General features: G+C 38.5%; 1 protein-coding gene across 1 annotated transcript; it reads right to left on the bottom strand.

The window, feature by feature from the left end:
- Nucleotides 1–1,973: 1,973 nt before the first annotated feature.
- Nucleotides 1,974–6,468, bottom strand: LOC134301138 (proline-rich protein 15). Its single transcript, XM_062985714.1, has 2 exons — nt 6,442–6,468; nt 1,974–2,346 (listed from the first exon to the last, which is right to left on the bottom strand). The coding sequence occupies exon 2, from the start codon at nt 2,334–2,336 to the stop codon at nt 1,974–1,976; it is 363 nt and encodes a 120-aa protein (XP_062841784.1). The 5' UTR covers nt 2,337–2,346; nt 6,442–6,468.
- Nucleotides 6,469–17,296: the final 10,828 nt, after the last annotated feature.

Genomic DNA, 17,296 nt, shown 5'->3' with positions numbered 1-17,296 from the left:
GCTATGGGGCCCTTGACTTCCATAGAAGTCATTTACCATGGCTCCTTGACTTTCTAGGGACCTACAAATTGCCAGGCAAGCTACCATATTTAATATTTCATTCAGGATTAGGATGCGCCAAAACCGCCTGAACTCACTGTCACTTCTGGCCATTGAATCAGATTTGGTCAGACATCTTAATTTTGATGAATTAGTGGATGACTTTGCAAGAAAGAAGAGTAGAAAGAAACTTATATAAAATAGATTCTTGTGTTAGGGTTAGTTATTGACAGGTTGTTTAATGTATTAATTATTAATTTATTTATGTTTTTGGAGGGGGGGGGGCCTGGGGCCCAGACTATCCTTAATCCGTCCTTGCCTACACCTTTACACATTAAACAGTAGCACATATGTGTTGTTATGTCAGTGCTTTCTTTTCAGAGCACATCAAACTCATATGCATAAATGAATGGCCTTTATTGAAATTTTTTTTTTATTGTACAGTATTCAAATACAGAGATGTCCTGCGTTCAAAGGTCAAAATTACTGATACAGTTTATATGTTGCAAAAACATAATCATAGCAAGTGAAAACATCTGGAATATGGATGTCCTTAACCGTCTTTAAAAAAAATACAGTTCTAATATCAGAGCTGCATATACTGTATCTATAATGATTTAATATGACCATGCTTGATATCTGAAAGCATTTGGGTTGTTTCAGTTAACATCAACTGCAATCACAACGTAAAATGTATACATTGTTCTGATCTTAATAAATAAAAATCTCATTTGATATCAAGCCCTCATTTTAGGGTACTGGCTCACTATTTATATATATATCTTGAATTATAAAATTCTATACAAATCTTATAATGATTTATTTAAAATAAATTTGCACATATTACAGATTTAAATAATTTGATATGCTTTGTAACAAAATTGTGCAGATTAAAGCTTAACATATGCACGTTTTTATTTTCAGATTTTTAGCTGTTTTGCATGGTGAGTCAGCAGACGTTCATACTATTAAATTTAAATAAAAAAAACATGGTACAGTTGTCAGATCTGATATCTTCTCTGATTTCATTTAATTCATATTTCTGCATTGTTCTGCGTTCTTAGAAAGCACTTCTTCATATATTTAATAATCATTTAATTATCAATAGGCTTGCTATTTGGATGAACAATTCTGTGCAGTGTACCCTGTTTTGTATAACAGGGTAAATATATTTGCATTTGAAACATCTGGAGAGATTAAAACCCTTTCATTGCATTTCAATCGCTTTTGTAGTCTTGTCAGTATTTTAACAATCAAATTGATATAAAATTGCTTATAGGCAGCAGGTACTTCTCACTTTTCTTCCTTTTTACTATCCAGCCTTTCATTCTTCATAATGCATATACATTATACAAAATCCTTCATAAAACTTAATATCAAAACATAAGTGAACTGTACAACTATGACATCATATACATTTGTGTGTCACAATCAAGTGTTTGTTTTTCCCTTGCAGTTACCCATGCCAGCACCTTTTCTTTTAAGAAAGAAATATGCAAACTTCATTTTCATCGCTATTACATCTTCATCTATGAACAGGCCTAAGGCCTGTCATTGCACCCCCAAGAAATAAAAATATTAGTGCAATTTTGTCCTTCAGAGGACTAAAATCTAAAGAAATATGTAAAAAAAAACATAACAAAGGACGTGGCTTATTGTAATTGCTTGTGTTCCCGCGATCATCTTAGAAAGAATGATTAAAAGTGCACATCCCATGTAAAACCCTTGTGTTGTGTATTCTTGTTTGACTATTTTGCCACCTGGCAAATCAAAAAAGACAAAGTATGTTGTTTAACTTGATCTTTCAAACAATTAACATCCCCACTCATGACAAAAGCTTGATTCATTTGCATGTTCTGGCAGTAAAGAGAGTTCTGCATGTCCAGATTCAGCAATCAATTGCAGTGGTCATCTTGAAAACGACCAATACTTCTTTAGTCTTTGCTTGCGCCCTCGCCATCCTCATTATCCTGTGGCAAGCCCGCGCGCATGCGCCGTTTCTCCTTGAAGCGTCCCGAGCGGGAAACACGTAAGGCACGTCGGTTGGCGCTCTCGCTGAAAGTCGGTTGCACAGCAGAGTCATCGTAAGTGTCATCTCCATGCACAGAATTCCCTTCATCTGATTGGGAATTGGTTGTGGATGCATTTCTGAGCTGTGGATTGGTGGTGGATCGCTGGTTAGCTTCGTTGGCCGCATGTGCTGCAAATTCCTGCTCTAGAATGGACGCAGATTCTCTGGCCGCCTTCCGCCTCTTTCCCGCGAAGGATCTCCACCAAGGAGCTGTCTTTTCAGTCATATTCAAAATCCTGGATAAAAACATGATAAAGTGTCACTGATTTTGCATTGTCTTACATAATCTTTAATCAAGTTCATTCATTGTCTTTTTCACCAGTGCTTTATCCTGGTCAGGGTCACAATACGGTTGATTCATTGGGCAAAAGGCAGGATACACCCTGGACAGGGCAGACACACACACACACACACACACATTTGGCTGGACCTTACTGCAGGTCTTTGGACTTGCAAAACCCTCATGGACACAGGAAGGCACTGCCTGTCCAACCAGGGAATCAAACCCAGGGCCTTCTTGCTGTGAGATGACAGAGCTACCCAGTGCTCCATCATGCCCTAATCAAATTCAGCAATACTAGTAGTTATCTAAAGCATCTTAAAGTTGCCGGGTAACTTAAATGGCATGTCTTACAAGTTCAGTTGAAATATTCCATCCTTTTTAATCTAATCTGTTATATGTGGATCTTATGACCAATTATAATTTTAACCTTGGTATTCCTACTTTTGGGCAAAATAAGAATCAAAACCTGATGAAGCTTTTGACATTCTGACCACCAACACTTGCTCTTAGGTTTACTATACAAGTGAGTTTGGAAAAAAGTTCCCCACCCGCCATACTGAATAAAATGTGATTAAATTGTTTGTTTTTTTGTAGTTATCACCCATAATCTACATCTGCAGTTGCCAAAATAAACTTATAGCCTATTGGTTAGAAAAAAATTAAGACCACCACACATTTACAGACTTTGGTTACATGCAAGTATAACATTATTATTATTGGTAATTAGTAAATCTTATGTACAGCTATTGTACTTAAGTACCATTGTTAACGTGAGCTGACATCAAAAGACCAAGGGCTAGAGTTAGATTACAGTGTCCAGTTGCAAATGAAGAACAATGGTACACAATTAGTAAGGGGAGGGAAATGGAGTAAACAGGATGCCAAAAAGAGATCCTCCACTTGTTAATTTAATTGCCATACTGATCTTATCGCAATTATTATGTCAATCATAATCAACTGAGACACCATAATTCAATACAATACAATAGATCACCTAAATTAGTTTTATATAAATACTGTATATGCAGTTGGTCCTGAACACATCAGCAATCACTTCATTATCAAGGACATTATTCGTATGATTTAATCACTCTGCCATCAGATTTTAGCCATGATTAACATTTCAGAGAGGGAGAATGAGCCTGATCTGCATGCAAAAGAATGAAAACCATTTGTTTTAATGAAACCTGTCTCATAAATTACTTGATTAACTCAGTTCTTTCAGATTACATGTAGCAACAATCTATACCAATGAAACAATGTAGCACATTGCAACATGCTCCACTACCAGTACTTTTAGGTCAAAGGTGGTGGCAGTTTTGTCAGGTGGCTTATAATTTAATGTGAAGCCTCACCCTGCTTATTTCTTCTTGACAACGACACTCTATTGTGTTCCACAGAATGGATTCCTCCCAAACACAGTTAATATATACAGGCCTGGTTTTGGTTAAACCCAATTTATTTTATTTTCTACCTATTCAACCCTGAAATTAAAAACAAAAATGATGAATTATGCAAAAACCAAAGAAATTGAAATATAAAGAAATCTTAAGACATGATTTCAGGTATTCAGGTGTTCATTCAAATTAAATCAAATCAAAGTTTGTCACATACATAATCATACACAGTTCAACTAGTATAAAAATGCTTTGGACCAGCGTAGTAGTAGTCCAAGTGAAAAAAAATCAGTGGCCCTGTGCTGCTATACATAAAAATGTCCTTTAAAAGCAGTGTTTTTAATCATAGTAAAGTGTTAAACTAGCAGCTTCTGTGTATGGTGTAAATGGGAGATTTTGTTGATATATATTTTAATCCTATTTAATCCTATGGAATTGGTTTTAAATTATTTTACAAATGAATGGATTAAGTGGCGGCCAGGTGAAAAGTTAATAGAGACTTATTAAAATAGATTTTAATAAAATATACTTTTTAGCAGCATATGTTCTACCTAAATCCAACTCTCCAACTCTTAGAAATGACTTTCTAATAAATAATCCCCATCACAGTTAAAGTACAAATAAGTTACTTTTTAAGTCCTAAATATATGTCAAAATCTATGTATACTGTAAAACAGAGCCTTTACCTTCAAGTATGATAGTTTACCTTTTAAATAGTAAAGGTTAGAAACAATTCTGCACAAATTAAGGGATTAAGGATTTTTAAGAAATAAAAACAGTAATTTTCAATATAGGTATATTCTTACAGCCATTTTAATGGCTGTTAGTGGAAACAATAAAATGTTTTACTTTAAAAAGTATTTTTAAAGATTACATAAATTACAAAAAAAGACCAAAAAAAAAACAAACAAACATATGAAACAGACATGGGATCTAAAACAGCAAGGTGTGACTATAAGAATGGCATTCTTTTTCATAGTTCTTGATTTAAAATACTTCAAGTAGCATACTTAATTAACTACATTAATGAAATAAACAATTAGGTTATACAATTAAAAATAGAAATGACTATGTGCTAAAAAGATAATAAGAAAAAGAAGTCATTAATATTAATGATCTCACTTTCTGTCATCTGACACAAGAAGCCTTTAATTTTACACCTTATAGTATGCTAAAAAGAAAGAGTTTGTGCATAAATAAATTTTTGATGAACACATGGATCATATCTTTAAAAAAAATGTTATTTATATAAAAAAAGTGTTATTTATAAAGAATAATAAATAAATTACCATGTCAGACAGTTCAAGTGAAAATAAAGAATTCTGTTTCTAGGTTAACTAGAACCTAGAATCTTAAGGTAGCTCAGGTGGACTAGGTTAGCTAATTAACATTAAGGGATTGAGCATAATTTAGGATAATTACAGTATATTTAAGGTCATATAGGCTAATGGTTTGGGATTGTTTATTTTGTGTGGGGATTTATACAACTAGGGGTCCTTAGTGGTACTACAAGGAGGATTTAGAAAATCATATCATAATTTCAATTGTAATTGTAATTAAAACTACAAGTAGAACAAAACAGATTTAACTTAAATAAACAAATAAACACAAAACTGTGAATCTCTGTTCACTTTTTTCTAATGATATAAATTAAAAAGCATTAATTATTTTTATTATAATAATATGATTACTAAATTCAATGTTAAAATCATAAGTTATGCATTATGCAGATAAACAGTATCAGTGTTTTGATAGTTACAATAAATCTCTATGTTGTATGTCTTAATTACATACATATACAGCCTTAGATTACATGTAAGTATACTGTAGTATGTTAGTTTACTATAAAGTACAATGGAAGTATATTAAATGTACTATACAGTACATGTGATTTAGTGAATTGTATTATATGCATATACAGCACACATGAGTATACTCTGATTTAACAGAATTTTATGCACTACATGAAATACACTGTACTAAAGCTGTTTATTGCACAGTACATGAACATATATTTCAGGTAAGTTAACTGCATGTAAATAACATTTTTGTGTATTATACAGTGTATGTGAGTTTCCTATAACGTAGTATATAATGCATTGGGAGTCATTGATTATATTGTGTTTATGAGTATTGTACTTTATAAAACAATGTTAACGGCTATACTGCGGTTGATTGTACTGTGTGACTACACTTTTATACTACAGTACATATGAGTGTATTGTGGTTCATTACACAATACCTGTAAAAATGCTTACGCGTTATTTACATAGCAAGTTTACTTTAGAGTCGGAAGCAGTAACTTACTGGGTTTGTTGCCAGCCAGTTACTCAATGAATTTCGATGTAATGTGTTAATGTGGGTATCATACACGTTAAAAACAGGAACTTTAAAGCAGCCAGTAATGGATGGAATGTAGAATAAATTAGGAATTAATTTTAATTGGATAGAAACACTTTAATAAAAAATACATGTAAAAACGTAGTACACACTTAAATCATGACAGTTAAAAAAGTTGGAACACAAAAGAAGCATCCTGGAAAGCTTTGACATGAATGTATTTGTAAACCTCCTGAGAAACATGTTTGCTGGATCTCCCAGGGGGTTTTGATTTCTTGGTAGCTGATCGCCTGCCTGCCTGAGTAACTCACCTGGATGATCGGCTAACAGTAGAAGAGCTGAGATGAACAGCTGAGAGCTGGGATCACAATGACAGGCACCAGCACAGTCTCCCACATCTGCTCTGATAATCACTCCACTCACTTTTTACCCTTCTCTTCTCCAAAATCCACAGATCTGAGCAAGACACATTGTACTTCTTCCAAATAATAAAATCTGAATCAGAATAACGTCAGTAGTGGATTATTAATTCCTCTGCGGTCTGAGATCGCACAAAACTGCAACAGGAGTTTTACTCGCACCTTTCTGATTCCGCCTCCGAAACCTGCCGAAGAGCACCTGTCCCTTCGCTCTGATTGGTCGAGCCGCGCTGAGCTCGGTCACGTGCACTAAACGCAGGTAAGCTCAGGCTAGGCAGTGGGTGGAACTTCAGGTTGCTAAGCAACGCGCCGCCAGTCTCTCTCCGCTTTTGTAGGTCGAGTGGTTGTTAACTGGCTGTACAAGGTGGAGAGCATTCTTCAGTTCTGAGCCCAACCCTGCTCTACAATGCTACTGCTATTCATAGCCACCATGCAGGAGTTTACAGAAGCGCCATGCCATGTCACGTTTGTCTTGTTTGACGCACTTTTTTAGGAGCAAAGCGCGTCGGAAGTCATATTGTTAGGCTTGCAAAAGCCGTTGGTTTGATGACGTCACTGGACAGTTATAGAGTATAGAGAGAGAGTATGAATGCTTACAGGGCAGAGTGGGCACAACGGCTTTACTATGTTTGGCTGTCAGTGTTGGAAGCCTACGCTAATACAGAATGCAGAAGTGGGCTGGAATTACAGCACTCCATAAGTGACACACTACCAGACATCCCAAGTTGCAAAAACTCATTTCAGGGAGGTACCCCCTGACCCGGACCTCGACCCCGACCCCCCAAGCCCAAAAAAAAAAAAAAAAAAAAAACTGAGCTACTAAGCTAACTGTTCGCATCACAAACACATTAATGTGTACTACATAGTGCACTAGATAGTGTGAAACATAATAGATTTATGTTTTCTACATAATGCTTTAGGTAGCGTATTAGTTAACGGATTTAGGTTCCCTACATAGTGCACTAAATTGTATTTTAGATATGAATTTATGTTCCCTACGTAGTGCACTAGATAGTGAATTAGACAATTGGTTTATGTTCCCTACACAGTGCACTAGAAATTATAACTAGATGATGATTTGTGTCCCTTACATAGTGCACTAGATAGTGTATTACATAATTAATTATGTTCCCTACATAGTGCACTAAATTGTATATCAGATAACTGATTTATGTTCCCTACATAGTGCACTAGACAGTATATTAGACAATTGATTTATGTTCCCTACACAGTGCACTAGATTGTATATCAGATCACGGATTTATGTTCCCTACATAGTGCACTAGAAAGTATAACTAGATGATGATTTGTGTCCCTTACATAGTGCACTAGATAGTGTATTACATAATTAATTATGTTCCCTACATAGTGCACTAAACTGTATATCAGATAACGGATTTATGTTCCCTACATAGTGCACTAGACAGTATATTATACAATTGATTTATGTTCCCTACACAGTGCACTAGATTGTATATCAGGTAACGGATTTAATACGCGATCGGGAAAAAAAGTCTGTCGCCTGCGTGCGCGTGTGTGTCGCTGTTGGCCGCTCGTTCTAGATTCCGGGAGATTTTATCTGACTTGCGGGCATCAGGGAGCCGCTATGTATATGCGGGAGACTCCAGGAACTTCCGGGACACTTGGGAAGTCTGCACTACTGGTCAGACAAAACTACAGTAGCCCATGGACTACATGGTTAAACCACGACCCTGACCAGTATAGGGGGGTTACTGAAGGTTAGTAAGTAAGTAAGTAAGTAAATAAATAAATATATTTTGATAGCAGCATGTAGCTTTCCCCCCCTTCCCCATAGGGCAGTTGTAGCTTAGTTGTTAAGGTTCAAGACTAGTAATCAGAAGGTTGTCGGTTCAAGTCCCACCATCGCCAGGTTGCTACTGTTGGGCCCTTGAGCAAGACCCTTAACCCTCAATTGCTTAAATTGTATACTGTTACAACTGTCACTTTGGATAAAAGCGTCTGCTAAATGCCAAAAATGTAAATGTAGTGTTGGTATACCATACGGGTGGCACGGTGGCTAAGTGGGTAGCACTGTCGCCTCACAGCGAGAAGGTCCTGGGTTCGATCCCCGGGTGGCGCGGTCCGGGTCCTTTCCATGCAGAGTTTGCATGTTCTCCCCGTGTCTGCGTGGGTTTCCTCCGGGTGCTCTGGTTTCCTCCCACAGTCCAAAAACATGCCGCCAGGCTAATTGGAGACACTGAATTGTCCCATAGTTACCTAGCCGCTGGGATGCACAGACCAGTGCATTGTAGTGCCCGTCCCAAGCCCGGATAAATAGGGAGGGTTGTGTCAGGAAGGGCATCCGGCGTAAAACTGTGCCAAATCCCACCGGCAACCCCTAATGGGAAGAAGCCGGAAATGCTGACCCCGTAACCAAAAAACGGGACAAAGGCTGAGGAACAAGAAGTGTTGGTATACCACACAGCTCCAGAGTTCCAGGTTTAGGCCCGTTTTCTCTGGGTCTGTGTGGGTTTTGGGGTCCTCCAGTATCCTCTTACACCAAGATTACATTCCAGTATGCAATTGCCCTTATGAATGAGTTAGTAAGTAATGGATTGGTACACTGTCCAGGGTATATTCCTGTCTTGCTTTCAGTGTTTCTGGGTAGTGCTGGACCCACTGTGACACTGATCTGGGTAAAGTGGTTATTAAAATGACTAAATAAATGCGTATCCACTTTACCAATACCTTAAATTTGTTAATGTTGTAAAAGATGCCACCAGTCATGCCACTTGATTTATAATAATAATAATAATGTAATATACACTGACCATGCATAACATTATGAGCACTGACAGGTGGGATATATTAGGTAGCAAGTGAACATTTAATCCCCAGAGTTGATGTGTTAGAAGCAGGAAAAATGGGCAAGCATAAGGATTTGAGCGAGTTTGACAAGAGCCAAATTGTAATGACTATGACTGGGTCAGAGCATCTAGCTCTTGTAGGGTGTTCACGGTCTGCAGTGGTCAGTATCTATCAAAAGTGGTCCAAAGAAGGAAGAGTGGTAAACCGGTGACAGGGTCATGGGCGGCCAAGGCTCATTGATGCATGTGAGGAGTGAAAACTGGCCCGTGTGGATTTTGTGTTGTACCCTGCCCAGTGTGTATTCCTGCCCTGCAATTAGTGTTTCTGGGTGGCACTGGACCCTGATCAAGATGAAGCATTTGTTGAAGATTAAATCTTTGCTAAATCTTAATTAGTCAACCCAAATTTTCAATCTGTAATTACTTGTTACTCCTTGGGTTGGAGCTATGACGGCCTAATTTGTATAATCATGTCCTTCCTTGTACTGCCCTATTTTTAACAACAGGCCCATGCTGTGAATGAGATTTTCCAGTGTAAAACAAGTTCAGCCTGTTCAATTAACTACACAACTAGTACACATATGTAACTTGTGCTGAAGAAGTGAGGAGTGGTGAGGAGTGTCACCAATGATGAAGTGTTATTCCTGAATTTCATGCATTTAAGTATCAAAAATACACAGTTCAAGTAAAAAATTATTCGTTCACATCTTTGAACAGATAAGAATGATATTTGATTGTTCAGTCAAAAACAACAAAAAAATGTCATAGTTTCATAGTTCATCTTATTATGTTTGGCTTTTTTATAGTAAAATAAGCCCAGTAAACAACCTATACTCCAATAGTAGATAGACCAGGTGTGGATCATTTTAAAACCAAGCATAATAGCAACAAAAGTCAGCAATGGCTAGGTTAAGTTTAGTTTAGTTAAACACAATCTGTACGTAAACAACTTACAGCAAAAATCATTTATGGACTACAGAAACACACGCTATTATAATAAAGTCAACAAGATTTTTAGGTCATCATAAGACCCCACTGTTTTACTTGAACTTCACCACTGATAGCCCCACTCACCCCCTTTCCAATCTGCACCCCTGTATAGATAGATAGATACTTTGTTAATCCTGATTGAAATTATATGTTACAGCAAGAACTTTTAAAGGCTTCAATATATCATTACCCACTTAACACTGTTTCCTTTCAGGTCCACATATCAAACACAGTGCTGTTTGTTTATCGGTTATGTGTCCATGGTTATGTGTTTTATTAATTCAAGTACCTGGCCTGTGAAGCTAAACCCAGCAACTGGGTAGTAAATACACAGTTAGAAGTGGCTAGAAGTAAAAACTGGAAAGCAACATGTACTAACATGTACACTAAGCAGGTACTTAGGGAGTAAATGTGTATGTTGGTTTGTGATAAATCAAAGCCCAGTTACAGACAGCTTTTCTGGTTGGCCTCAAAACCAATGCGACCCTAATCAGTTTGAAGCAGATTAATGAAAAAAATATATTTACAATGTACACAGTAGGTTACACAGGAACAAAAAACAAGTACTTAACCACCAACAATCACGTAAATGCTGTAAAGATTGTATGTAATAAGAAACAATTACGGTAAAGATAAAGTAGCTTTAAAAAGTTCTCAGGGGTAAATGGAAAAATGTACGGGGTCATAGCAACACCACTATCAGTCCAACTGTTTTTATAATCTGCTAGTGGAAAGTTCATTGAACCACAAATCGTCCTTAAATGTGGGCTATGGAAGATTTTACAACATGCTCTTAGACTAGAAATGAGGAAGGTATGAGAGAAGCCAGAGGTCACTTGTAAAAAATTGTAGAATCATCAAAAAGCGGCAGGAGCATTTACATTGTAAACATAATCAGTAACGTTGTGAACTGCATCACAATCATACAATCACCATCTCCATTTCTACACCACAGGAATAAGGTTTACACAAATATTAAACAAAGGTTTACAAATCTTAAATATCATCATCACTTTCATGTATATGTATACAGGGGTTGGACAAAATAACTGAAACACCTGTCATTTTAGTGTGGGAGGTTTCATGGCTAAATTGGACCAGTCTGGTGGCCAATCTTCATTAATTGCACATTGCACCAGTAAAAGCAGAGTGTGAAGGTTCAATTAGCAGGGTAAGAGCACAGTTTTGCTCAAAATATTGCAATGCACACAACATTATGGGTGACATACCAGAGTTCAAAAGAGGACAAATTGTTGGTGCACGTCTTGCTGGCGCATCTGTGACCAAGACAGCAAGTCTTTGTGATGTATCAAGAGCCACGGTATCCAGGGTAATGTCAGCATACCACCAAGAAGGACAAACCACATCCAACAGGATTAACTGTGGACGCAAGAGGAAGCTGTCTGAAAGGGATGTTCGGGTGCTAACCCGGATTGTATCCAAAAAACATAAAACCACGGCTGCCCAAATCACGGCAGAATTAAATGTGCACCTCAACTCTCCTGTTTCCACCAGAACTGTCCGTCGGGAGCTCCACAGGGTCAATATACACGGCCGGGCTGCTATAGCCAAACCTTTGGTCACTCGTGCCAATGCCAAACGTCGGTTTCAATGGTGCAAGGAGCGCAAATCTTGGGCTGTGGACAATGTGAAACATGTATTGTTCTCTGATGAGTCCACCTTTACTGTTTTCCCCACATCCGGGAGAGTTACGGTGTGGAGAAGCCCCAAAGAAGCGTACCACCCAGACTGTTGCATGCCCAAAGTGAAGCATGGGGGTGGATCAGGGATGGTTTGGGCTGCCATATCATGGCATTCCCTTGGCCCAATACTTGTGCTAGATGGGCGCGTCACTGCCAAGGACTACCGAACCATTCTGGAGGACCATGTGCATCCAATGGCGGTGCCGTGTATCAGGATGACAATGCACCAATACACACAGCAAGACTGGTGAAAGATTGGTTTGATGAACATGAAAGTGAAGTTGAACATCTCCCATGGCCTGCACAGTCACCAGATCTAAATATTATTGAGCCACTTTGGGGTGTTTTGGAGAAGCGAGTCAGGAAACGTTTTCCTCCACCAGCATCACATAGTGACCTGGCCACTATCCTGCAAGAAGAATGGCTTAAAATCCCTCTGACCACTGTGCAGGACTTGTATATGTCATTTCCAAGACGAATTGACGCTGTATTGGCCGCAAAAGGAGGCCCTACACCATACTAATAAATTATTGTGGTCTAAAACCAGGTGTTTCAGTTATTTTGTCCAACCCCTGTATGTGTATACAGTATGTGTATGTATATGTGTACAGTGGGGCCAAAAAGTATTTAGTCAGCCACTGATTGTGCAAGTTCTCCTACTTAGAAAGATGAGAGAGGTCTGTAATTTTCATCATAGGTACACTTCAACTATGAGAGACAAAATGAGAAAAAAAAATCCAGGAAATCACATTGTAAGGATTTTTAAAGAATTGATTTGTAAATTATGGTGGAAAATAAGTATTTGGTCACCCACAAACAAGCAAGATTTCTGTCTCTCACAGACCTGTAACTTCTTCTTTAAGAAGCACTTCTGTCCTCCACTCGTTACCTGTATTAATGGCACCTGTTTGACCTCGTTATCTGTATAAAAGACACCTGTCCACAGCCTCAAACAGTCAGACTCCAAAGTCAATCATGGCCAAGACCAAAGAGCTGTCGAAGGACACCAGGAAGAAAATTGTAGACCTGCACCAGGCTGGGAAGAGTGAATCTACAATAGGCAAGCAAGTTGGTGTGAATAAATCAACTGTGGGAGCAATTGTAAGAAAATGGAAGACATACAAGACCATTGATAATCTCCCTTGATCCCGTGGGGTCAAAATGATAATGAGAACGGTGAGCAAAAATCCCAGAACTACACGGAGGGACCTGATGAATGACCTGCAGAGAGCTGGGACCAAAGTAACAAAGGCTACCATCAGTAACACACTACGCCGAGAGGGACTCAAATCCTGCAGTGCCAGGCGTGTCCCCCTGCTTAAGCCAGTACATGTCCAGGCCTGTCTGAAGTTTGCCAGAGAGCATATGGATGATCCAGAAGAGGATTGGGAGAATATCATGTGGTCAGATGAAACCAAAATGGAACTTTTTGGTAAAAACTCAACTCGTCGTGTTTGGAGGAAGAAGAATGCTGAGTTGCATCCCAAGAACACCATACCTACTGTGAAGCATGGGAAACATCATGCTTTGGGGCTGTTTTTCTGCAAAGGGGACAGGACGACTGATCCGTGTTAAGGGAAGAATGAACGGGGCCATGTATCGTGAGATTTTAAGCCAAGACCTCCTTCCATCAATGAGAGCATTGAAGATGGAACGTAGCTGGGTCTTGCAGCATGACAATGATCCCAAACACACCGCTCGGGCAACGAAGGAGTGGCTCCGTAAAAAGCATTTCAAGGTCCTGGAGTGGCCTAGCCAGTCTCCAGACCTCAACCCCATAGAAAATTTGTGGAGGGAGTTGAAAGTCCGTGTTGCCCAGCGACAGCCCCAAAACATCACTGCTCTAGAGGAGATCTGCATGGAGGAATGGGCCAAAATACCAGCTACAGTGTGTGCAAACCTGGTGAAGACTTAACATTTAGACTTCGTAGGGTGGAATATTTCATAATTTGGGAGCTATCCCACCAAATAATTGATCACCCATAGTGTTGATTTACATTTACATTTGCAGGACTTAGCAGATGCCTTAGCAGAAAAGTGACTTATAATTATGACTGATACAATTTGAGCAATTGAGGGGAATAGAGCCTTGCTCAGGGGCCCAACAGTGGCAACTTGGCGGTGGTGAGGCTTGAACCAGCAACCTTCAGATTACTAGTTTAGTACCTCAACTGTACCTCAACTTGAGCTACCATTGTCCATTATAAATTTAATTTAAGCCTTGGAACATCAAAAAGGTCTAAAGTTTGTGATCCTAAGGTATTAGCTGGAACGTATGAATGTAGACGCTCAAGTCAGGCCACTCAGAGCTTTATTTGTAATAAGAAGAACCCTGTACTAGGAAATGTAAGAGGTACCCAGTGAAAGCACAGAGTTTGTTCTTAATGTTACTTTCACAGGGCTTAAACAGGAGGGCCAGACAGGGAAGTATGTAGGTCAGAGCATCATGAAATGCTGGTTTTCTGCAAACACTATTAAGGCATTACATGTCATTAAAAACGTCAGTACATGTTATTAAGGCATAAATGGAGTGATCTGCCAGGACATATTAGAAGAACATGTAATATTATCAGCAGTGAAGCTAAAGTTTCTAGCCAAACAGCTTTAAGCTGGTTTTAGATAAAAAGGTGAATGTGTTATATCTCATGATGTAATCGCCAGTTGAACTATATAAAGAAATGTTAAAATTGTCTATCAAAGGTACCCTCAAAACCTTGGGTAATCAGATAGGCGTAGACACAATACTTAGATGTCTCAAATTTATAACTGACAACAATAGCTTTGGAACTACTCATGTTAATACAACCCCAAATCAATAAAAGTTGGGAGAGTATAAAAAAGGAAATAAAAATGCAATTTCTTACAATACTTTGACTTTTATTCTATTGAAGACCCAAGATATTTTTTTGTACTGCTTGGTTAACTTTGTTTCATTTGTAAACATACCTCCATTCCTGCTTTTCAGGCCTGCAACAGTCGAGACAAAATCAGTGTAAGGCTAGTAATAAGGTAAAATAAATACATAAATAATGATGTGATTTCAAGTGATTAAAATCATGATTTGGTAAAAAGCATTATCCACGAAATGTCTTTAAATCTTTTAGGAGCAAAGATGGGCAGCTGACTTCTCTGGGCTCAAGCACATCTAGAATGTTACCAGCCAGACTGCATTGTGCCTAAAGTAAGCTAAACCATAAAGTTCGGTGAAGGATGATTAATGCTATGGGGTTGTTTTTCAGGGGTTGGCCTAGGCCACTTAGCTCTAGTGAAGGTAAATCTTAGCGTTCAGTGACCACCGATGAACGTCTAGAAGATGACCAACTCAAACAGCAGCAATAGATGAGCGATCATCTCTGTCTTTACATCTACAAGGTGGACCAACTAGGTAGGAGTGTCCAATAGAGTGGACAGTGAGTGGACACGGTATTTAAAAACTCCAGTAGCGCTGCTGTGTCTGATCCACTCATACCAGCACAACACACTCTAACACACCACCACCATGTCACTGCAGTGCTGAGAATGACCCACCACCTAAATAATACCTGCTCTGTGGTGGTCCTGTGGGGGTCCTGACCATTAAAGAACAGAGTGAATGCAGGCTAAAAAGATATGTAGAGAAATAGATAGACTACAGTCAGTAATTGTAGAACTTCAAAGTGCTTCTATATGGTAAGTGGGGCTGATAAAATGGACAGTGAGTGTAGAAACAAGGAGGTGGTTTTAATGTTATGGCTGATTTAACATTAGAATTCTAACTGACTTGTTAAAATATGTATTTACTAAATCACTAGGGTAACTACACAGCTACATAACAGTTTCATACAATGATATTTAGTGTAAGCATTTAAGTAAGTTACTCTCTTTTGACATACTTTCACTTATGGCTGCTCCTGGTGCAAGCAATCTATTAACCAGATATTTGGATTATTGCCAGTTTCAGTGGTTTTGTTGCCTTTTTTCTATCTTTCTTTTGTCTTTCCTGCTTTCCTGCCTATTCACATTCCACACATACACTCCTACAGGCATGCACACTTATACTTAAGTATCTGATCTGTGAAATTGTTTCTGTGGGTTAGGCCTGCAGGTTGTATCTTTACTGCTATCATGTCTGTTTCTTGTGAAACTTTAAATCAACAGTCCCATAGGCACGTCTGAAATTGGGCTTGTGCAACAAATGGTATACACACATCTCAAACTTATCAAAGTGTAAAATAGAAGGAACACAATTTAGCAAATGTTAACACTAATGTTTACCAGTATGTATAAATGATTGTACAAACCCCATTTTCAGAAAGATTGGGAGTTTTTGTAAAAGGCAATAAAGACATATGAGATTTGTTAATTATATTGAACTTTATTTAATTGACAAAAGTACAAAGAGAAGATTTCCAATGTTTTTACTGATCAAATTGATTGCATTTTGTAATTTCAAACACATTTAGGATTTGATGCCTCAACACACTCCAAAAAATAGGCAGGGGAATGTTTAACACTATATTTCATCACCTGTCCTAACAAGTACAATTTTCTATTGTTTAATAACTTATTATTGAAGTTTTACAGGTTTTTTGCCCATTTATGTTTATTACAAGACTTCAGCTGCTTAACAGTCTGTGGTCGCCATTGTCTGATTCTCCTCTTCATGATGCACAATACATCCCTTCCCCCTTTTTCTCCCACTATAGCGCATCCAATTTCCTCCGACACGTGCACAGCAATTGAACATCTTATCACCTACACTTGACTAGTGCAGTGCAGTACAGCGCTGTGTACTGAGAGCCACACCCTCTACCGCACTCCTTTCACATCTCCGTCACCAACCAGCCGGCAGAGGTCGTAATCGCACTAGTCTGAGAGAGAGTCCCCATCCGGCTTAATCCCGCCCCTATCTGAACAACAGGCCAAGCGTTGTTCATGTGGCCGCTCAGCCTCAGCCGGCAGACAGAGTCGAGATTCGATACGATGTATTCGAGATCTCAGCTCTGGTGAACAGCGTGTGTTTTTACTGCTGCCCCACCTGAGCAGCCACTATACATTTTTAAAAGGAAACAGATCTGGTCTGTAGGCAGGCCAGTCAAACACACACACACTCTGTGTCTATGAAGTTTATTCAGGTTGTCTCAAAAGTGAAAATACACACAGATAAATGAAAATAGTTTGAAAGACGGTGATCCAGTTTTAGACACAAACTGTGGAGGAAGGGGAAAACCTGTTAGCCCATGTCAC

The sequence above is a fragment of the Trichomycterus rosablanca genome, chromosome 2 (genome assembly GCF_030014385.1).
Source record: "Trichomycterus rosablanca isolate fTriRos1 chromosome 2, fTriRos1.hap1, whole genome shotgun sequence".
NCBI classification, from domain to species: domain Eukaryota; kingdom Metazoa; phylum Chordata; class Actinopteri; order Siluriformes; family Trichomycteridae; genus Trichomycterus; species Trichomycterus rosablanca.
Note: the sequence above shows the minus strand (reverse complement) of the source record. Positions and strands in the feature narration are given on the sequence as shown.

What these genes read in the sequence shown, in the direction of transcription:
- LOC134301138 (XM_062985714.1), bottom strand. Translation starts at nt 2,336, where the DNA reads ATGACTGAAAAGACAGCTCCTTGGTGGAGATCCTTCGCGGGAAAGAGG.